Source organism: Chlorocebus sabaeus, chromosome X (assembly GCF_047675955.1).
Source record: "Chlorocebus sabaeus isolate Y175 chromosome X, mChlSab1.0.hap1, whole genome shotgun sequence".
NCBI lineage: Eukaryota > Metazoa > Chordata > Mammalia > Primates > Cercopithecidae > Chlorocebus > Chlorocebus sabaeus.
The window spans coordinates 125,076,946-125,101,327 of NC_132933.1; the positions used below are offsets into that span (position 1 = coordinate 125,076,946).

The following is a 24,382-nucleotide window of genomic DNA, read 5'->3' on the forward strand; positions in this document are numbered from 1 at the left end:
GAGTTCGCATGAGATCTGGTTGTTCTGGTTGTTTAAAAGCATGTTCCCCCCACTCCTGCCACCTTGTTCCCCTTTTTTGCTGTGTGATGTGTCTTCTCTGGCTTCACCTTCTGACACGAGTAAAAGCTCCATGAGGCCTCACCAGGAGCTGAGCAGATGCCAGTGCCATGCTCTTACAGCCTGCAGAGCCATGAGCTAATAAAACCTTTCTTTACAAATTACCCATCCTCACATACTTCTTTATAGCAATGCAACATACAAACACAATGGTTTTAGTTATATTTTCTGGATAATTTGCTGCAGTACTTGTTGCTTTACCTTGAACTTTTATGTTATAGAGATGCCTTCCTTCCTTACACATAATGAACCATCCTCTGCTAGCTTCATGATTTTCTTCTGCAGCTTGCTCACCTCTCAGCCTTCATAGAACTGAAGAAAGTTAAGGCCTGCCTGACTCTGGATTAGGTTTTGGCTTAAGGGAATGTTGTGGTCGGTTTGATCTATGCAGATCACTCAAACTTTCTGCATATCAGCAATAAGGCTGTTTCAGTTTCTTATCATTTATGTGCTCACTGGAGTAGTACTTTTAATTTCCTTCAGAAACTTTTCCTTTTCATTTACAACTTAGTCAACTATTTGGCACAAGATGCCTAGCTTTTGACCTATCTCAGCTTTTTTGATGCTTTCCTCACTAAGCTTAATCATTTCTAGCATTTGATTTAAAGTGAGAAACGTGTGACTCTTCCTTTCACTTGAACACTTGGAGGCCATTGTTGGGTTATTGATTGGCCTAATTTCCATATTCTTGTGTCTTAGGGAATAGGAAGGCCATAATAGAGGGAGACAGACACCGGAATGGCTGATCAGTGGGGCACTGAGAACACACACAACGTTGATTGAATAAGTTCATCATGTTATAATGGGCACAGTTCATGGTGTGCCAAAACAGTTACTATGGTGATATCAAATATCACCAATCACATCTTGCTTGTAATCCCAGTTGCTCAGGGGGATCACTTGAGGCCAGGAGTTCCAGACCAGCCTGGGCAACACAGCAAGACCCCACCTCTAACAAAATTTTGTAAAAAATAGGCTAGCCAGGGGTGGTGGTTCAGGCATGTAGTCCCCCCTACCTGGGAGGCTGGGGTGGGAGGATCCCTTGAACCCAGGAGGCTGCAGTGAGCTATGATTGCACTACTGCACTCCAGCCTGGGTAACAGAACAAGACTGTCTAAGAAAAAAAAGAAAAGATCGTCAATTACAAATCACCATAACAGATAAAATTATAAGGAACATTTGAAGTATGGCAAGAATTACCAAAATGTGGCAGAGGCATGAAGTGACCACATCCTGTTGGAAAAATGGTGCTGATAGACTTGCTTATTGCAGAGTTGCCAAAAAACTTCAATTTTTAAACAAAACAAAAGCAATATCTGCAAAGCACAGTAAAGTGAAGTGCAATAAAACAAAGTATGCCTATACTACATCAGCTTCATTGAGAGAGAGACAAGGAGAGAGAGAGAACGAGGGAGAGAGGAAGCCAAGGAGGATGACTAAGAGGCAGTTGCCCCCGGCCAGGACTAGGATGAGGTGTAGAGGCTGTGTCCCCCATCTCCAGGGCTGGACTGAGGCCCGAGCACTCCTGCAGCAAAGCCAGCCTTGCCAAATAATGTCTCTATGAGACTGGAGGACTTTCTTTTCTTCCAGGCAGGTTTGGATTTGGGGTGGATTTTAGTTTTGTTTCTCTCCCCTCTTCTTTTTTAATGGTGTATTATCTTTATTATTTTAATTTTATTTTTTGAGGCAGAGTCTTGCTCTGGAGTCACCCAGGCTGTAGTGCAGTGGTGCGATCTCGGCTCACTGCAAGCTCTGCTGCCCAGGTTCAAGTGATTCTCCTGCCTCAGCCTCCCAAGTAGCTGGGATTACAGGTGTGTGCCACCATGCCCAGCTAATTTTTTTGTGTGTTTTTAGTAGAGACGGGGTTTCAGCATCTTGGCCAGGCTGGTCTTGAACTCCTGACCTCGTGATCCACCCGTCTTGGCCTCACAAAGTGATGGGATTACAGGCATGAGCCACCGCGTCCGGCCAATGGTGTTTTACCTTTGATTCACTTTTAGATCTCACCCCTGGTTGTTATCTTTCTTCATCAACATCTTTTCCCGATTTTGTCCCCTTCTCTCCCCAGATCTCTTAGCTACCTTCCAACCCAGGGAGCAGCAGTGTAGACAGGAAGCCACAGGCCTGAGACTCCATCTCCTCTCCTTCTTAGAGCCTGGAGCAGGCCAGGAGAAGGAGGTGGTGTTCTCCAGTTCCCCAGCACTGAGGAAGAATGGGGTTCTTACCATGTCACCCTTCCCTTTGTCTCCTGCTCCCAGGACTGGGCCACTTCTGAGTGAGTCAGCGGATCCCAGCTCAGCTCACACTGAGAATGTACGAGTGTGTGTGTGTGTGTGTGTGTGTGTGTGTGTGTGTATCAAGTTCAACTTCTCCCTTTAGGGACCTATAATTCCTCCAGATGGTAAATGTCCAAGTCTAAGTAACCAGGGGATTTATTCAGTCCAAAGCATGTGGGGGAGGTTGTATCAGTCAGGGTTCAATCAGAGAAACAAACACTCTGATTGAACAAATATAAGATGATACACATATGGGGATGATACACATATAATAAGGGACTTATAATAGGGTCTAGGCCTTATTGAATTGTGAAAGCCAGTTAATCAGTCTCAGTGAGGCTTTTGTCTTTGCATCATATGCTGGAACCTGAAGTCAGCAGGGAAGTCAGGAAGAAGAGATGTTGCAAAGTAGAGGAAGCAAGGGTAAATAGAATCCATGAGGAATATCTGGAGCTCTCAAGGACTGACTGGGACCCATGTTGATCTTCCACTGCCTCTAAACCTCCAATTTCAATGACATGAATGTCCTGCCAAAAAAAGTGGGCATTCTTTTTTATGGAGCTGGTGAAGAAGGAAGATATGAAGGAGAACTGGAGCAATTGTGGGCCCAGCTGCTGCCCCCACACCAAGGTAAGCCAGGATATAAGCAAAAATATTCATGAGCTGTAGTAGCACCTTTCTTAGCATAAAACAAATGTGGCTACTACTTTACCTTTGCCTCCTAAATCTTTTACCAAATGCCTCTTGTAGCACAAGTTATCTCAGAACCATTCAGGGAACTCTGAGTAAAGTTTTAGTTCAGCTAAGTGAGCAGAATATAAATCCCCCAGAGGCAGACCTTCTAAACAGCAGGTGGGGAAACAACTGTGTAATTTATCTGCTTTCACTTTTGCTAACACTGACACTGTCACTTGAAATCCCAAATGATTTTTTAAAAATGTTTTGTTAATATTATTGCTGGCATGTATCCCATGAAGTTATACAGGGTGCCCCAAACTTGGAATTCTAGTTTTAACACTCTTCTTATGGACTATAAATTCTCTTTTGGGACTCTTAAGATCTTTTCCTGACAGCAGACCTTGGTAGGGGCTTCTTGAGGGTCCCAGACCCCCGGGCAGTTGTCCCTAACTTTGGATCTCAGTGAGTAGGAACTTCGGTCGTTATGTTCCATTCTAAATTCTAATCTCATTATGCAAATTGCTCTACATTTTCCCAAAAACACAGAGATAATACTCATTTCAAGAAGTATTATCAAAGAAAGCCATTGTCAGGACACAGGATGTTTCATTACATCCTTCTTTCCCAAGAAAAGTCTACAGAGAATGGTGTGGTATATTTCATGGGTGTTGGGGAAAAGGGGATCTTCTGAATTCATTCACACAAATAACACATATAAAATAAAGACGAATATTTTTATTGAGCAGTAATTGGACATCCAGTGCCCTTATTTAATTTATATTAAATGAGGCATAAAACAATTTTTAAAGCAATTTAAACAGCAGAGAGAATTTTAAGCAATGTTGAGGATGTCAAATAGGATTTTTCTACCAATTACACCAAACGGTTATGTGTAAGTATAAACAATTTTTATTGCAACTTGTTCTTAAAAGTTAATTAAAATGTATTTTCAAATATGAGAGAGTTTTATACCAGTAGCTGGCATTTACAGGAAATAGCTGTCCCAGGAGGACTTCCTGGAAGGTAACCCTGTAGGAGTTCCCAACCTTAAAACTTCAAGAAAACTTAATGCACAGAGTAAACAATGTCATGTGATCAAATTTAATTTAATTCTTACCAGCTACAGTGTACTCAAATTTTTAAAAGTTAATATATGGATTCAGAAAATGTAGATAATCTCATGTTATTTATTCTGAGGGAATGAATTATCTGGTTAGGAATTAATCTACACACTACTTCTTCTCTTTTCCTTTTCTGAGACTGTGTGTGTGCATGGCCAAGTGTTAGGAATTAATCTGCACACTACTTCTCTTTTCCTTTTCTGAGACTGTGTGTGTGCAGCCAAGTGTCAGTATCGACAGAACAAAACTATAGTTTGTCTTATTTTACTTCTAAAGAAGAAACATATTTCTGAAATTTTCAGGTTAACTGAAGAACTTGATCTTCAGAAAAAATTGTTAAAGATGAAAAAAAGTAAAAAGGTAACTGTTTTCAGAATGTCAGATTTGAGTAGATGCATCTAATAAGGGTATTAATTTTTTCAACAAAATTCGGAAAATCTAGAGGTCAACTATAAGGGAACAAGGGAAAAGAGGCATAAATAAGTTGCATATGCACTCATGTAAGAATAAGGGGTAACAAAAGAGGCATAAAGAAACCAAGAGGAAAGGAATGAGAGAAGGAATGTATGGAAGAAAGAAAGGAAAGCAGAGAGGAAGGAATGGAAGAGATGGTTTTCAGCATATATTGTGGAAATTAGAAGACAAAAAGCAAATCTATTAATCTATTGACAATTCTAAATTAGTCAAACTGAATTTTAAAGTCCAGTGTACTTAGGTGGCATCTAGCTGGACTGGGTATGAGGCCTTCAGGATGGCATGCACTGCACTCGGTCTTGGCCTTCCTCCTCGGATGTCTCTGAGGTGCTGGAAGACTCATCCGATTCTTCATCTGGAAATTCGGCTTCACCACTTCTCCAGCCCTGGTGATGACCTCTCTGTGTCAGGTGATGCATGAGGAACCAAAGCATGTGCTGGTCAAACAGACTGGCATGGTGCAAGCTATCTTCATCTCGTTCCCACTTGTTCTTCTTAATCACCTCCTTTAATCCAGTAAGCTCAGTGGCAGCTTTAGCTGTGGGTGTCCAGATCTTCACATTATGATCTAGGCCACTGGTCGCCAGCACAGGTAGGTAAGGGTGGGGTTCAAGACAGTTTATTGTACCTTCTCTGTTCCCCTTTAGGAACTGGATGATCTGGCAGGATGATTTCTCCCAGAAGAAGATATGCCCGCAATCACTACCGCTCACTACAAACTCACTCCTGGGGCCATAGAAATTAACACCTTTGACTGTGGTATTATTTCTGTGCCCCTTAAATCTCTTCGTGTATTGAGCACCATCACTGTGAGTGGAGTCGAAGAGGTAAATATCTTCATCATTGTAGCTGGCCAAAAGCTCTGTGCCATCGTGACTGTACACAACACAGGTGATGTTTGTTGGGAAAACACAATTAACCAGATGATGAGGAGTGAATTTCTTGAGCACTCCATTGTTTTCTTTCTCATCAATTCTCCTCTGGTCATAAATTCTTACAAACTGATCTTGTCCGCCCACTGCAAATTGGTAGGTATTGGCGGGATTCACAGTAATTGTATATAGTCCCACTTTCTTATCCTTTTCTCTTGTTACCACAACTTTTGAAGCTGGCCGGTCTTGTCTGAGGTCAATGGTGAAGACAACAGCATCTTCACCTGAAGTGAGGAACTTAGAAGGAGAGTCAGGCACCAGAGCCAACTTGTGGGCAGGTCCCCTGTGCTGGGCCACACACTTAGTATTCTCGAAATATGATGCATTAATTAGTTCTGCTACCCGTACCTGCCCATCACGGGCACACATGGCCAGGGTGGAATCACCACAGTTAGGAAGGAATTTGGCCTGGAAGACGTTATTTGTGTGACCACTTTCAAAGTTGAGTACTGGCCTCTGCCGTACCCAGTCCCACACTATCACCTTTAGATCATCACCGCTACTGGCCAGCCGGGTGCCACGCTGGTTAAAGTGTACAGTATTGACACAACCGACATGGTCTGCAAGACAATATTGCAGGCGGAAACGCTGCACAAAGGCTCTTGCCCCACAGGCCTCATATACAAAGCGGGGACGTGAACCCAGCTGCCGCTGGTGAAGAGCAGTAACAACCTGCCAGCGAGGTAGGGGCAGGGCAGATGTCTCTGAGGAAATCCACTCCTCCAGCGCCTGATCCTCCTCTAACAAGTACTGCTCATGGTTGGCGCCACTGCATTGTGGACCCGCCCGAGGCTGTTCTTCTTCCTCCTCCTCCTCCTCCGCCTCCTCCCCTCCTTCCGCCTCCTCCCTTCCCTCCTCTTGTATCTCCTCTTCTTCCTCCTCCCTTTCTGTCTCCTCCTCTCCCACCAAAGGGTAATGGAATAAACTTTCACCACTCATGAGGAAATGCTCAAAGTCCTCCATGCTGTCAAGTTCGATGTCTTCACTTACACTTTCTCGGTCTGAGCTTCGATTTTCTGTGCCGACATCGTTGGGGAATCCACCATCCCTGGTATCACTGTCATCTCCGGTCATTGTCACACTCAGCTCTGAGGTCGCTATGTCAATGTCTGAGGAGGCCTCTGTCGCCGCCACTGCTCCAGACTGCTCCTCTGGGCTGCTGAATAGGCTTTCAGTCCCTAAGTCTGGTAAGCCATCTGTGCTTCCCTCTTGGTGGGACATCTCGAACGATCTTTGCTGTAGTTGATCTGGAACTGCAAAGGCCAGGCCCCTAAAAGCTCTGGGAAGAAAGTTGGCCTGCGGTTAGGACTGATGGTCGTGAAGGAAGTAAGCGCGTGGCAATCAAAAGCCAATCTGATTGGCTAAAGGGGACAATAAACTATTCTGCCAAGGCAGTTGCCAGTATGGGATCCCATGAGGTTCAGAAAGCTTCTTACCTGCTCGCCTCCTCGCAGCATCCAGATTGCTCTAGGTTTTCCAGGCCCAGAGCCCCACCCCGACAGGCATCTTACACTGTGAGTAGCTGCGGGTTTTTGAAGATGAAACTTGCTGCACCTTGGAAAATGTTCTTATTAGAGAACCATGAGCAAAAGTGATCCTCTTTAAGCAAAATAGTTTTTAGAAGCCTCTCAGTGTTTTGCTTGAAGGTAATGTACTCTATAAAATGAAGATGTAGGCAAGAACAGTGAAAAGTTAGCTAAGTGTCCCACAGCTAGTGACTTTTTGACATACAAGAAATATCTTAAATCGAGCAGCTTGAGGGAAACCTTGAGTGCTCTAACTGGTAGAATCGATATAGGGTTGCCAGATAAAATATGGTATGCATAGTTAATTGCATTTCAGATGAAGGATGAATACTTGTTTTAGTATGAGTAGGTCTCAAATATTACATTAGATATATTGCCACTAAAATTTTATTTATTATTTATCTGAAATTCAAATTTAACATGGTGTCCTCTATTTTTATTTGTTAAATCTGGCAGGCTCCTTTAGTGAAAAGAATTTAGACCCTCAGTGTAATGAAGGCCGAAATCAACTGATCAATTGAAAGTGGACATTGAAATGAGTAATGGCTTCACCTATTTGAGATAGAAGTAGTACTTCCTTTTTTTCTTATGCCACTAGAGTTCTTATATATTTATTTAGAGTTAATTCAATTTAAGATACTTAGGGAACACCAACACAATTTTATGGAAAAAGAAATTATGTGATGTCATAGAACTATAAAATCTTTTATATATCACCCACAATATGTCAGAGGTTTCTGTGGGGCCTCTAAGGAACAGAAAACAGCTCTACAGAGACAGTTAATTGGCATTACTGTGTTAATTTAATAGTTTCTGTGAATGAATTATCTAAGGTGATGTCAGCATATTTTCAAAGGGCTACAGTAAACTGCCAACTAAGAATGCCAGAATGAGGAAAACAAAGTTTCCCTCAGAGTAACTGCAAGATAAATGCAAAATTGATTAAAAGTAGAAGTACACAGTCTTCTAAAGAAAGCGGATGGTTCCAAGGCCAATAGTAACAGAAAGATATGTAAAAGAGTATTCATAGCAACTTGTAAAGCCTAGCACAGCAAACTGAAAACCACTGAAAAGCCCATCAAGAATAACATGGATATATAATGGAATAATGTACAGAAGTGAGTAGACGAGACTAGAATTGAATACATGAGCATGGATGAATCTTTAACACAATGATGAGTGAAAACACAATTAACAAGGATAGTCAATAATTTCAATTTTTTGCAAGTCTATATTATTTTAATATAAAATAACATCATTTAAAAAGGCAAGGGAGTAATTGATTCACAACTCAGGATAATGATTAAATTTCTAAAAGAGAAGAAGGTTGAAATCTGAGAAAGATGCAACTTCAAAAATTCTTGGCATTATTTATATCTTATCCTCAGTATACGTGTCCAGTTATTCTTTTTATTATTTATTGCTAGGCATACACATTTTATGTGTATGATATATTGCACAGTAATTATTTAAAAGAATTCATGTTCATAAACAAAGGGTCTTGCTCAGCCATGGAACACAAAAACAGGAAACCTAGAGCATCAAAGCCTAACATACCCATAAAGGAATTGCCCAGGAAAGGAAGTGTCTTAGTCCATTTTGCTTTGCTCTAAAGGAATAGCTGAGGCTGGGTAAGTTAGAAAGAAAAGTGGTTTACTTGGTTAAAAGGTCAGCAGGCTATACAAGAGGCAGGCACGAGGTTCTGCTTTTAGTGAGGAACTCAGGAAGCTTTAATCATGGCAGAAGGAGAAGGGGAGCGGGAGTGTCATGTGGTAAGAGAGGGAGCGGGAAAAGAGGAGGTGCAAAGCTCTTTTTAATAGACACATCTTGTGAGAACTAATAGAGTGAGAAATTACTCATTACCTGGAGAGAAGGCACCAAGCCATTCATGAAGGATCTATCCCCATGATCCAAACACCTCCCACCTGGCCCCACTTTCAACACTGGGCATCAATTTTTTTGATAGCTTTTAATTGTGCTTTTCTTCAGCTTAGTTCATTAAAATATATTTATTTTAAACATCCTATAAATAAAGTGATCACCAACTAATGTGGAATATAGGTCACCCTTCAGTATGATATTTGTTTTAAGCAGTGTTTCTCATAGGAATTTTATTTATTGTACAGTAGTTACAATAATGTCAAATATAATGATGTATACAATTTAAACGAGATAGGCCAGTTAAGAACTTACATAATATAAAAATATACATATTAAAAGTTAGCCAAGTGAACAGATGCATGTAACAGGGAGAGCAGGTAACAAGAACCCCTTTAATTATCAGTCAAGGGCCCAGATGCAGGAATCTTGTTTTCCCCTCCATTACAGTAAACAACGTTCATTAACAGATACAGGTCTTCCAGATACATCTAAACACACAGGAGTAAGTTGTGAATTGCTACGTGTACAGTCTAAAGTGGTGTAATTGTGATCTTCCTGTGATATTCCTGAGAAAAAGTAAATAGTGAACCCCAACAAGTAGTAGGAAGCATTGGTCTTTTATCATAGGTTGGACTTGAAGATATTTAACTCCTGACATTAATATCTGTAAACAGGCCAGGCATGGTGGCTGACATCTATAATCCCAGCACTTTGGGAGGCTGAGGTAGACACATCATTTGAGGTCAGGAATTTGAGACCAGCCTGGCCAACGTGGTGAAACCCCATCTCTACTAAAATGCAAAAAATTAGCCGGGTGTGGTGGTACACACCCGTAATTCCAGCTACTTGGGAGGCTGAGGTGGGAGGATCACTTGAGCCCAGAAGGTGGAGGTTGCAGTGAGCTGAGATCACACCACTGCACTCCAGCCTGGGCGACAGAATGAGACCCTGTCTCAAAAAATAAATAAAAATAATAAATAATAAAAGCCAGGCATGGTGGCTCATGCCTGTAATCCCAGCACCTTGGGAGGCTGAGGTAGGTGGATCACTTGCAGTCAGTAGTTTGAGACCAGCCTGGCCAACATGGCAAAACCCCCTCTCTACTAAAAATTAGCAGGTCGTGGTGGCGTGAACGTGGTCCCAGCTACTCGGGAGGCTGATGCACAAAAATCACTTGCACTCGGGAGGCGGAGGTTGCAGTGAGCCGAGGTTACGCCACTGCACTCCAGACTGGGTGACGGAGTGAGACTCTGTCTCAAATAACAAACAAACAAAATATTCGTAAACAGCACATGCCCCCTTTTATGTTTTCTCCAAAAATGGCATGGACTTAGGGTGGGAGAATTCTGATGGTCGTTTGACCTAACAGTGAACTACTGAACTACTGTTTAAAATGTGAGAACCTTTCAAAAAAATTAGACAGGTGTGATAGCACGTGCCTATAGTCCCAGCTACTCAGAAGGCTGAGACAAGCGAATCCTATCCCTTGGGCCTGGGAGATCGAGGCTGCAGTGAGCTATATTTGTGCCACTGCACTCCAGCCTGGGTCACGGAGTAAGACCCTATCTCAAAAAATAAAATAAAATGAAATAAAAAATAAAGTGTGAGAACCTTTTAATACTATTTAGTTACACAGTTTTAAAAATGGGGATCATCCATAGCTATAAGCCAAAAGGTAGAAGGGAGTGCATCTTAATTTTTATGCTTTTAGTTTTACTGTTCTGTGGTTTCTATGGCTGTCCTAAAGAATGACACTGGTACACTGCTGGTTTCTTTACCAACGCAGACACTAGTTAGAGCACTTAGATCAGACAAAACCCGAAATAGAAGAAATGCCACTCTTTTTCTCTGGGATCTTCTAAGAAACTAGACTAAAATTATGAATTATTAAAGTTTTCTATTGAGTGGTGGTGTTTTTATGTATGTAACTATCCAGAGAACAAATCAAATAGCTGTCTAACACTTGCGAGAGCATAGACTTTTGGTATACTTCTGATAGGGATCAAGAACCCCAAGCAGCAGTCAGAGTTCTTTTCTTTTCTTTTTGTTTTTTTTTTTTTTTTTTTTTGAGATGAAGTCTCGCTCTGTGGCCCCGGCTGGAGTGCAGTGGCATGATCTCAGCTCACTGCAACCTCTGTCTCCTGGGTTCAAGCAATTCTCCTGCCTCAGTCTCCTGAGTAGCTGGGATTACAGGCGTGTGCCACCACACCTGGCTAATTTTTCTATTTTCAGTAGAGACAGAGTTTCACCATATTGGCCAAGCTGGTCTCAAACTCCTGACCTCAGGTGAGCCGTCCACCTCGGCCTCCCAAAGTGCTGGGATTATAGGTGTGAGCCACCATGCCTGGCTAGAGTTATTTCCCTACACACCCCATTTACCCTGCGCTTGTGCCAACTACTATGATATATGCATTTTGAGGGATTATGGTTCACAACGTATGCTTAAAGATCCTCTTAGACAGATTTCTCTAGTTGAGTAAAAATCCCTCTATAAAAAGGTGGCAGGTTCTGTGAACCTAAAGATAAGACTCAGTGTCTCTCTGAACACCTTTAAATTACTGCTAGAATGGGAAGTTCCTATTTAGGGGAAAACAATATTAAAATAACTTGAAAGTCTATTTTATTGGTAACTTAGAATGCAAAATATTTTATTTTAAAAATTCTAAAATTTGGAAGCAAGCTAGCCTAGGTTAAATAATATAGTTTCTAGACCTGAGTGTGTTCATTTGGGGCTCAGTTTTTCTGTTTAATTACAAGAACAACTTCCTAACTTCCTAGGTGGGAACACTACTGTTTTGGAGATCTGCAATTAGATAAACTGATCCATCTCAGTTGGTAACACTTCTTTTTTTCTTTGGTAATGGTGTAAAATTCTAGAATAAATGCATTTTTATCTAGTTTTACAGTGACAATTTCATTCCAAAATCTATTGGGAGGCATATACCATATATAGGAAGCCATCTTCATCCTTCTCACTCCTCATACACCTCTGAAATCAGCGAGGTGATGCTCATCATTCTGTGCCCAGTCACCGACAGGAAGAAGGCTTGATTAGCACAAGGAACTTTGTTTCATCCAGAACAGGCAGCTGCTTCTCACTCTTGTATCCTGTTATCACGGGGATTCTGGTTGGATGCTGCTCTCCGGTAAGTGAGACATCTACTCTTTGTCTTAAGGTGCAGGCTGCTTGAAGGTCTTCTGAGGCATGGTGCTGGGGCCTGGGGGTGGGGGCAGGGGGGGCTAGGCTGAGGAGGCAGGCTGCAGAGACCCTGAAGGTCTGGTGGCTCTGGAGAGGGGAGGAGAGGGAGAGTGGTGGTGGCTCTGACTCTCTTCGGGATCAAATTTTAACACAAGATTTGAGGGTACAAATATCCAAATTATATCAGGAAATCTTAATCAGCTTTGGATATGTCTTGACCCATTGCAAAGAACAGTTCCAGTGTTAGAGGGTGAATCAGATTACTTTAACCTGATGCTATTTTATCAATCTGCTTTTCATATTTGCTTATTAGGCAAATTTTGACTATAAATTGGCTTTTTATTTAAGTTTTTGTTTAAGTTTGGCTTTACATCTCATCAATTCATTTTATATATTTCCATTCTCATTCATTAATCCACCATGCATTTATTTAGGACTTCTATGTGCCATGTACTATTCTAGGTACTGATAATACGGTGGTGAATAAAAGTGGCATTCCGTTGACTCATGGAGTATGTAATATAGTGGATGAAAGAGAAAATAGACAAATTAATATATAGATAGACCAGATGAATCAGTAATGAATATTATGGAGAGAATTAAAGTTGTGTAAGTGCATATAAAATATGAGTTGTTATTTTAGATAGCACATTCAGGAAGGTCTCTTTAATGGGGTGACATTTAAGTAGAGGGCCGAATGAAAAGAGAAATAGATCCTTAAGTACCTAGAGTAAGAACATTCCTTATAAAGTGATACTGAGTGCAACTTATCTGAAGTAGGATCACAATGTGAGTGTTCATGGAACTTCAAGGAGGCTGTGATTCAAACAGTGCGAGTAAGCTTTAGGGAGAGTGACAGGCAATGAGATTGGAAGTAGCCATGGCCAACTAAACAGAACCTTGTTGACCATTATAAGGAATTAGAGTGCTTTATTTTATTCTAAGTGTGCTGGAAAACCTTTGGGAGCTTGCCAGCAGGGGAATGCATTGTGTGACTTACTTTTTAAAAGGATGACACCAGCTATTGTGTGGAGAATAGCATGGGAGGAGAAGAGAGAACAGATGTACTAAACTATTGCTCTAATCCAGGTGAGAAATTAAACTGTATTAAACTAGTGTTGGAATGGTGTAGGTGGAGAAAATTAGTTAAGTTTGGAATATATTTTGAAGTGGAAAAGGCAGCATTTGCTGATGAGCTGAATATGAGTGTGAGGTGAATTAGCCTGTCAGCAAGAAATATACCAGTTGGGTAATTGGAAGCAGTTCAACAAGTGGGCTCCTTACAAAGGTGAGAGCAGGCTAAATCACAAGGGAAGCATGCGGACATCATTGCTATTATGAACAGGAAGACATTATACTCCTAAGCCAAAAGGTATAGAAGGCAGAGAGAAGTTATCAAAAACCTGAGATGAAAAAGGGAGTGTGGAGAGTCTGGTGTGACATAGCCATCCCTCTGTGAACCCATAGAGAGGCAGTCAGGGAAATAAATTCCCCAGATTTATTCTCCTTTCTGTGCTCTCCTGCTGGTGCTTCCCATTCAATCACATTAAGAAGGGAGGAGAAGGAATCTGGATGTGTAAATGTAAGCTATCCAGCCTCTGGTGGACAGATAGGAATCAATGGTAACTCCTAAGTATTTGACAGGAATAATGGGTTAATGGTGGTGACATTTACTACAGTGAGGATTAGGGATGAGGATGGGGAATCAAGAGTTCTGTTTTATTTACATCAAGTATAAAAATGTCCACAAAACATTGAGAAAACAGAAGCACTGAGTTGGCAATTGGATACACATGTCTGGAGTTTACAGGAAAGATTATAAATATAGATATAAATTTAGAAGTCATTAACCACTGGGAGTAAAGGAGATCACCTAGGGAATGAATATAGTGAGAAAGCAAAGATCTGAGAACTAGGCATTGGAAAACTCCAACATTTATTTTAGGAAGAAAGGAGAAAACCACCATATGGAGCAGAAGGAGCAGCCAGTTACGTAGGAGAAAAATATGAGAATATGAAGAAAGTGTAGAATTTATTTTACAAAGTTGGGTGTGATTGACTGTACCAAATATTGCCAAGAGGTTAAGAAAAAGCCTTGGAAGTGACCACTGAATTTGGTAAGAGGGAGGTAACCAGTGACTTATTGTAACTCTTTTATAAGACTTACGAGAAAAAAGTTTGGCCAGGAATGTTTGGGGAGAGAAAGGAGAGGGAAGAAGTGATGATGGTGAGTGAGGAGAGACAACCCTTATGGAGTTTTGCTGCAAAGAGAAGAGAACTAGAGTGATAACAAAGGGAAATAGGGTCAACAGATTTTTTTAAAAATCGGTTTATCACAGGATGTCATATACTAATGATAATGATTCAGTAGTGAGGGTAAAGTTGTAATGCAGGGGGGACAGAAGTTTCTGAAAGTCTTAAATAGGGGAGAGAAAACAGGATTCAACGCACAGGTGGAGGGGTTGTAGCAGGAGAGGAGATGAAATATTTGGCATGGAGGCAGGCAAGTTGTTAGACCTGGTGGTGAAAGAGTATATGCATGTTATCTTCTAACTGCTTCCGTTCCTGAAGTGAATAAAGAAGCAAGGAAATCACTTATGAATGAGGAGGAATACCTCTGTGCTAGAGCTTTGAGACAGAAGAAGGTTTGGAACTGCCAACTCAGAGAATGAGAGAATTAGTCCAATAGAGAAATGGAGATTTGTTGCCTGGAAGCAGATCAGACCACTTGTAGTTTCATAACACAAACGTAAAGTGAGACAGCATTGCTACTTGTTTTTCTCTAACCATTTCAGATACTTGAGGACAGAAATGGAGTAGGCAGATACCTGGATTGAAGTAAATTCCAAATTCTTTTGCTAGTTGATGATGACAGAGAGTTGGGGGTGGGGGACAAAGGAGCTTAGATTTTACATAGTGAAATTTTATAATAACAAACCATGAAATTTAACTGTATTAAAAAGGGAATTAAGGACTTGAGGAAGAAGATAGAAATGGCAAATATGATAGGGTCAGCAGGTTGGAGGTCCTAGGGAAGTCAAAGTTTGCTCTGATCAGCAAATGTGTTCAACTAGGCCTGCAAGTATATATGAAGCTTAGGAGGACAGGATGATTCAGAGCACTGTCATGTGGACTCAAGCTATTAAGGCAAAACAATTCGATTAAAAGAGTAAAGTAGTTCACTCTAAGATGTGGCTCAATTTTCTTAGAAGCTATTTTCTTAATCTAAGGGGAACTTCCTACTCTGGGGAAGATGTTTTTTAGACAAAACCTTCCAGTGCCACTTGAATATCCCAGGACATTACCATAACTACTCTTGGAGACCAGAAGTATGGCAGCCTGATTCTGAAAATGTCAATCAAAGAAAAAGATGGGTTATTAATCTGATTGCTTTGGTGGGTTTAAGGATTTAAAAGACAATCATTTCTAAAATGCTATATCACCTTCCTTATGTAGTGGGTTTGTCGTGTTTTCTGCCCTCATGGAAATAACATCCCAGTGGGAGAGAGACATTTGCAAACCAGTAATGATTTTAAAGTGAAATGCATACTAAGATTAGTAGAATTTTTTGTGTGACGATTTCATAAGGTGTTGGCAAACCTTACATTTAAATGTGCTTCCTAGATTTTAGAAACACTTATTCAAATTTCTGGGGAGTCCATTAACTTCAGACTGTCATTTGGAAACAAAAGAGGCAAAAAAAAAAAAAAAAAAAAAAAAAAGATTCTCTATATTCTAGAACAATTTCCATTAAAAACAATTAAAATAGCCAAATATATGCTAATTGAATTATTAACAGAGGGTCCTGTGAAAGTACAGTGAAAGTAGATACTGTTTTGGGGTAGACATAGTGTTTAGATTGGCTTCCAGAAAAGATATTTGAGCAAAACATTGAAAGCAGGAGCAACAGAGCAGCACATAGCCACCTAACGTGAATTTTCTTCTGGGCCCTTATGTATACATGCCCATGCTCCTCTGGCTCAGACTCACTTTGTTTCAGTCCCTTTTCTGCCTGGTATCCAACAAGGTGGGAAGCAGGTGGAGGCTGACACATGGTCTGTGACAGGAGGGAGGAAAGAGCATGATATATTTTGGAAAATGGAAAATCTTAGTATGGTTGGAACACAGAGTAAATGTAAGCAGCAATACGAGACAAGGCCAGCTCACAACTTGGCATGTTTTAATGCAGCATTTCTCAAACTTTTTGGTCTCAGAGTGCCTTTACGCTCTTAAAAGTTATTGAGAATCCCAAAGGGCTTGCGTGTGTATGAATTATATCCATTTATATTTGCCGTACTACAAGTTAAAGCTGATAAACTTTTAAATATTTATTAATTTATTTTAAACAATAATCAACCCAATACATGTTAACATAAATAATACATTTTATGAAAGATTTTTTCCCAACAAACCAAATTTAATAAGGAGATTGGCATTGTTTTACAATTTTGCATATTTTTATTGTCTGGTTTAATAGAAGACATCTGGATTCTCATATCTGCTTCTTCATGCAATCTGTTGCAATATCACACTTTATGCAGTGTCTGGAAAATTCGACTGTACATTTGTGAGAGAATGAGACTGGAAAAAATAATATTTTAGACTTACTATAAAATAATTTTGACCCTGCAGACCCACTTAAAAGGTCTCAGAGACCACCCTCAAACTCCCCAATCACACTTTGAGAACTGCTGCTTTCTTATAAAGGCATGCTGAGAAGAAGTTAAATTTTAACTAATGCACAGATAATTTAGGCAAAGGATTACCTGATAGGATTTGCATTTTATAATTATTGCTCTCAGGGTGGGAAATGAATTGGAGACAGGCAAGGCAAGATGATTGGAAATTAATTACATTTGAACAATTTCTCACATTCTATCTGAAATAAATACTTTTACAAACTTTTATAAAATGCCGGTAATACTTTTTATGTGTCTAGTTTACTTTGCTCAAGAGAAAGTTACTTGAAAGCAGATATTGCTTTTGATTCATCCATATGACTATGGCTTTTGGTAACGTGTACAGAGTAGGCACCAAGTAAAGATTTGTTGAAAATAAATGAAAGAACCAACTAAGTGGCTATCAGAATAGTGCAGATAAAAGACGATATAGTCCTGACCTTAATGGCAGTGGCAAAACAGAGGAGTAAATTCAAGAGATGTACTGAATTCATTGTTGACTGCCTGGAAATGTCACTGACCTACTTGACAGATAAGTGCTATGAAGGAAAGAGAAGGTACACCACCATGTCGGCCATCTGTCTGCTTCATGTGGCCCTGATTCAGGAAGTAGTGAAGGGACAGAATGGGGTGGAGTATGAAGGGGTGACTTCTGGTTTCATTTTGAATATGAATTCCAGATGCCTATAGGACTTGAGCCACCCGTAGCACCTGAGGCTGTTTTAAAGTTACATAAGTGTCTTATCTAATTAAGCCAAGATCGTAGTGTATTCTAATATTTGTTCTCAATGCTTTAATATTTTAGTATTTGTTTTTAGTACTTTTGATGTTTTAGTGTTTATTTTTAATGTCTTAATATTTTAAATATTTAATCAGAATTCTTGGATTTTTGCTGGCCTAAATTTCCGATTCTATTAGTGGGTGCCCATTTACTGTCAAACACATGGGATTAATTTGGCTGCTACACAGTGGACGCTATTTTGCTTTCTGATTCACTGTAATGTACTTCTAGATTCCATCCAGAGTTTGGGAAGCTGAATTCTTCCTACAACTGTGTGAAGGAATCTGCAGACCCCATTCTTAATATGCATGTATGGTAGAAAGTAGAAGACGCAGCATTGGACTTATTTACAGAAACTGATCGACTCTCCTGTCACCATCCTCCCACTTTGCAAGTCCTAATTAAAGTTGATGACACATTTAAAAGCACAAATATCTGCAAGTATGGATTTTAGTAGTTCACAATTCATTACATAGACAACATGTGATTGAAAATAAAGAAGCATTATGCAAAGAGTATGTTTTGAACAACTTAAAATGAGTTCAGAAGGTAGCAAAACAAACTGGCTTTATGTTTCCAAGAGAGTAGCCCCAATAGACAGAAAGGAAGCCTTTAAACACTAAAAGAATTTAGTTCTCATATCCTTTATTGCTGCTTATCTTTTCATCTGGTTGGAGTTGCTGTTTTATCCAGTACTTCACTATTTAGCACCATCCTGTCTTTATATTTTGATTCCAATCTACTCTGCAAGCCTAATTGTTGCCCTGTCCCAGGAGGATGTGAATCATTTTAAAGTTAGAAAGAGAAGCATCTGCATAGATAGAAAATAATTGTAATTTCATTATAATTACTCTATTCATTTGTCTCTTAATTATGCTGAAAATGTATCAATATCTCCAAAGAATTAATGACTACCACCTGTCATAAATGTGGAAGGCAGCCCCCAACTCTAATCACTTTCATCACTTCAAATTAAAACTATAGTGTTTATGAAAGTTTGAGCTCTTGATATAATTTCTATTGGTTGCATAATTTAGTGAGTTACAGAAATTGTACCATTTAAGAAAAATAAGATATACTTTGAAAAGTATATATTTTGTTCGCTCTTCACCAGTTATTAATTGTGTGCTTCATAAAGCACATATTGAACACATAAAACTGAACACTCAAGAATTTCATTAGAGACATTTATATACTTTAAATGGAATACAGGACATTATTTCTAAGACTGTCCAAGGATACTTATGGTAATGTGTAAAATACAGATATAAAACTAAAACACACAAAGTTTCTGGGGTCACCTAACAGAATTTTTATGCTCCCCAATAGAGAATTAGGCAGATAAGTTTAAAAAGTAACCAAAGGTATATTTTATCAAACATGTTATTATTATTATTGAGAGTGGTGCCACAATTTCTTTCTCCTCTCATTTACACGCTCAAAGGAATTTCTGCTCTTCTCTGTTTTTGGAAATTCTGCCTTTACTCCTAATGTGATACTTCAGACTTTGAAATATGGTGGGTCACATTTTACTCTTGCACAGTCATGGTTCATGTGTTACAGACCCTCTTGCTCTCTCATTTGCCTCAATGCTCACGCACGAAGGGCACTCTTGGGTTTTTTGTTAATGTGCTTGGACAGTGCCCAGGATCTAGTAGGAATGCTGGCCCTCCTTCTTACAGCTACTCTCTTTCACCACTGATTCTATGTGTTAGTTAGACCAGGCATCTGCAAACAGGGATATTTTTACTTCTTTCTTTCTGATGTAGATAGGTTTAATTTTGTTTTCTTGTCTGACTGCCCTTGCTCATACTTTTAGTACTATGTTGAATAGAAATGCCAAGGGTGGTCATCTTTTCCCTATATGGGATCTTAGAGAAAAAGCTTTCAGTTTCCCACTGAAAACTATGATTATTATGTTAACTGTGGGCTCTTCATAAATGAGTTTTACTGTGTTGAGAAAATCTCCTTCTATACCTATTTCGTTGGGAGTTTTTTATTTATCAAAAAATGATGCTTAACTTTGTCAAATACTTTATCTGCATCTATTGAGATGATCATGTGGTTTTTATCTTTTATTCTGTTAATGTTGTATATCACATTGACTGACACAGAAAAATGGAACAGAACAGAAACCTTAGAAGTAAATCCAACCACACATGATCAACTAATTTTTGAAAAGGGCACCAAGAACACACAATGAGGAAAGGATATTTTCTTCAATTCATGGTGTTGGGAAAGCTGGATATCCACATGCAAAATAATGAAATTGAACCCTTATCTTATACTATACACAAAAATCAAATGGAAATGGATTAAAGGCCCAAATATACGAATGAAATGGAAATTTCTAGAAAAAAATACATAGGGGAAAAATTCCTTGACATTGGCCTTGGCAATGACTTTTTGTGGCATATCATACCACAAGCTCAAGCATCAAAAGCAAATATAAAAAGTGGGACTACATCAAACTAAAAAGCATCTGTAGAGTAAAGGAAACAACGAAATGGAAACACAGCTTATGGATTAAGAGAAAATATTCGCAGACCATATATTTGATAAGAGCTAATATCCAAAATATATAAGGAACTCACTCTAATCAATAGCAATAATAAAAATAATATCCAATTAAAATATGGCCCAAGGACATGAATATACATTTTTTCCAGACGTAACTAAATATGGTCAACAAATATATCAAAAGTGCTTAATATTATTAATCACCACAGAAATGCAAATCAAAACCAAAATGAGATATCACCTCACACCTGTTAGGATGAATGTTATCAAAAAGACAAGAGATAACAAGTGTTGTTGAGGGTATGGATAAAAGGGAACCCATGGCCGGGCGCGGTGGCTCACACCTGTAATCCCAGCACTTTAGGAGGCCGAGGGGAGTGGATTACGAGATCAGGAGATCGAGACCATCCTGGCTAACACGGTGAAACCCAGTCTCTACTAAAAATACAAAAAAATTAGCTGAGCATGGTGGCACGCACCTGTAGTCCCAGCTACTCAGGAGGCTGAGACAGGAGAATCACTTGAACCCGGGAGGTGGAGGTTGCAGTGAGCCGAGATTGCACTGCTGCACTCCAGCCTGGGCAACAGAGCCAGGCTCCGTCTCAAAAAAATTTTTAAAAAAGGGGGAACCCTTGCACACTGTTGGTAGGAATGTAAATTGGTATAGTCATTACGGCAAATACTATGGAGATTACTCAAAAGATTAAAACTAAAATTATCATATGACCCAGCAATCCCTTTTCTGGTTATATACCTAAAGGAAGTGAAATCAGCAACTTATGGAGATATTACTGCAGCATTTTTCGTAGTATCCAAGATATGGAAACGACCTAAATGTCTGTTGATGGATGAATGCTTAAAGAAATTTTGATAGAGTGTATATATGTATGTGTGTATATATATACATACATAATTTCTGCTATGTGAGGACATAATTATAAAGAGGAATCTAATCAGCTGGCACCTTGACACACACACACACACACACACACACACACACACACACGAAAATTATTAAGCCTTAGAAAAGGAAATCCTGCCATTTGCAGCAACATGGATGAACCTGGAGGCCATTATGCTAAGTGAAATAAGCCAAGGACAGAAAGAAGAATACTGCATGATCCCATGGATATGTAGAATCTAAAAAAAGTGGAATACATAGAAACAGAGTAGGATGGTAGCTACCAGGATTGGTGGGAGAGGGAAATGGGGAAATGTAGGTCAAAGGGTACAAAGTTGCAGTTAAGTAAGATGAATAATTCTAGAGATCTTATGTACAGCATGAAGACTATAGTTGGTAACATTGCATTGTTTACTGGAAATTTGCTAAGTCAGCAGATTTCTGGTGCTCTTATCACAAATAAGGTTAACTATGTAAGGAGACCTATATGTTAATTTGCTTAACTGTAGTAGCAATTTCACTATGTGTATGTAGATCAAAACATCATGTTGTACAGCTTAAATATATACAATAAAAACAACAACAACAACATGGGACCCAGGACCAGGGTTTGAATCATGGTCTTACCCTTTTCCAATTGTATCATCTTGGGCAAACTATATAACATTTCTGTGTTTCTGTCTCACTGTATGTAAAGTGATACCGATTATACCAATTACTTCAGAGAGAATTGTGGGATAAATAAATAAATGTAAATGGAATAAATTATTTAATTAACATTAAATATATTAATAGTTTTGAAATGCTTAAAACGTTTCATGGTACATAGTGAGCACGATGTAAAGGTTAGCTGCCATTATTAGTGTCAGCCTGTTATGTACTGTGTATTTGTGTCTTCCTAAAATTCATATGTTGAATCCCTATGCCCTAATGGGATGCTAGAGCTTTTGGGAGGTGATTCGAGTCAGATGAGGTTATGAGGATGGAGTCCTTATTTGGTAATGCATTTATTAAAAAAGGAGGAGACCAAGGATATTTCTCTCTCTCTTTCTGCCATATGAGGATAGAATCAGGAAGAGGGCTTTCACCAGCAATCTAATCGGCTGGCACCTTGATTTCAGACTTCCTAACCTCTAGACCTGTGAGAAGTAAAAGTCTGGGTTTTGTGTTTGTTTTTTGTTTTTGTTTTTGAGACAGAGTCTTTCTCTGTCGCCCGGGTTGAAATGCAGTGGTGCAATCTCGGCTCACTGCAACCTCCGTGTCTCCAGGTTTGTGCCTCAGCCACCCGAATAGCTGGGATTGCTGGCATGTGCCACCACACCCGGCTAATTTTTGTATTTTTTTTTTCTTTGTAAGTAGAGACAGGGTTCCACCATGTTGGCCAGGCTGTTCCCGAACTCAGGAGTTCCACCTCAGGAGTCCTGACCTCAAGTGGTCCACCCGTCTCAGCCTCCCAATGTGCTGGCACTACAGGTGTACCATGCCCAGCCTAAATGTCTGTTGTTTAAGTCACCCAGCCCACGGTATTTTTATTACAGCAGTGCAAACTGACTAAGACACAGCCAGAGCAAGTTCGATGGTCACAAAGTTCAAGATACTGTACTTGATTCTAAATATTTCAACATTTGTGTCAAAAGTTTGAACAATGATATTAAAGGCCTGTGATACAAAATTGGGAGCTATATCTCTGATGCTAGGCTAAAGTCAATGACATGAAATATGTTTAGGTCCCCCAAAACAAAGGTTTACATGCCAAATATTTGCCAGCATTGTGATATATTTATTTTAAATCTATGAGTGCCATGTTGTGATCTGTTTCACAGCTTGAATTGCAAATACAGCTAAACAAACTTTGGTAAGTTTTTATTTTTTTTTTTCAAAAATGAAATATGTGGCTGTGTGCAGAGGCTCACGCCTGTAATCCTAGCACTTTGAGAGGCCGAAGCGGGTGGATCACCTGATGTCAGGAGTTGGAGACCAGCCGGGCCAACATGGCAAAACTCCGTCTGTACTAAGAACACAAAAATCAGCCAGGCGTGGTGGTGGGCACCTGTAATCCCAGCTACTCGGGAGGCTGAGGCAGGAGAATCGCTTTAACCAGGGAGGCGGAGGTTGCAGTGAGCTGAGATCGTGCCACAGCACTCCAGCCTGGGCAAAAGAGCGAAATTCTGTCTCAAAAAACAAAATAAATAAATAAAATAAATAAAATATGTGATTCAGTTATGTAAGATGAATAAGTTCTAGAGGTCTGCTGTACAACATTATCTGTGGTTAACAATACTGTATTGTGTACTTAAAATTTGTTAAGGGTAGATCTCATGTTAAATGTTTTCATCACAATATATAAATAAGCAAACAAACAAACAAATAATATATGTGATTTCAAATGTCATAGGATGAAATTAGTAGAAAATCCAATATCTTTTCTCCTCTCACCACCTTTACCTCCAATTTGTTGAAAACTTAGGACTTATAGAGACCTAAATATCTTCAGGTGTCATGGGAAGGGTGGGTCATTCCAACTTCTAAACCCACACGAGGATTATGTAATAAGTTCCTTAATGTTTTGTCTTATCATTACTACATAAAGACATTTTTGACAACCAGTCTTATAACATTATGAATTCTACCAGCAAGAACCTTTGAGGGAGACTGATCCATTCCTGCAGTGCTTATCTCAACCATGAAGCCTCTTACTTTGGGTACCCATGGATATACTTCTTAGGACTCAGTATTTTTCATCTCGTATTCAGGTAGGAGTACAGCGTCAAAATTGGTTTAGGACTGCAGTGGACTGAATGCTTGTCTTTCCGTAAATTAATATGTTGAAATTCTAATCTCCAAGGTGATGGTATTAGAAGGTAGCACCTTTAGGTGGTGATTAGATCATAAGAGTAGAGCCCTCATGAATGGGACTAGTGACCTTTTAAAAGAAACTCCAGAGAGCTAACTTGTCCCTTCCACAATGTGAGAACCGAGGTAGAAAGTACCATCTATCAACCAAAAGCAGGCCTTACCACACACTGAATCTACCTGCACCTTGACCTTGGGCTTCCCAGCCTCCAAACAGTGAGAAACAAATTTCTGTTGTTTATAAACTACAATATTTTGTTACAGCAGCCCAAATGGACTAAGATGGGATGGCAATAGGAAAAAGAAAATTTAAAGATCAGTTATTTACTGCCGTACAGCAAGGGTCAGCAGAGAGGACTGAGTGCAAAGGAGCATGAAGGAACTTTTGTGTAGATGATGGAAATATTCTATCTATATCATAATTGCCTTGATAGGTATATGACT

The 24,382-nt window shown here is 39.6% G+C and overlaps 1 protein-coding gene across 3 annotated transcripts in view; it reads right to left on the bottom strand.

The window, feature by feature from the left end:
- Positions 1-3,786: 3,786 nt before the first annotated feature.
- The window catches only part of DCAF8L2 (DDB1 and CUL4 associated factor 8 like 2), a 165,937-nt gene continuing 145,341 nt past the window's right edge, over positions 3,787-24,382 (bottom strand). For all 3 annotated transcript variants that reach the window (XM_007991333.3, XM_037986622.2, XM_037986621.2), the window contains one exon: positions 3,787-6,877. In XM_007991333.3, coding sequence (XP_007989524.1) covers positions 4,939-6,819 — 1,881 coding nt within the window. In that variant the 5' untranslated portion in view covers positions 6,820-6,877 and the 3' untranslated portion in view covers positions 3,787-4,938. The remainder of the gene's footprint in view (positions 6,878-24,382) is intronic.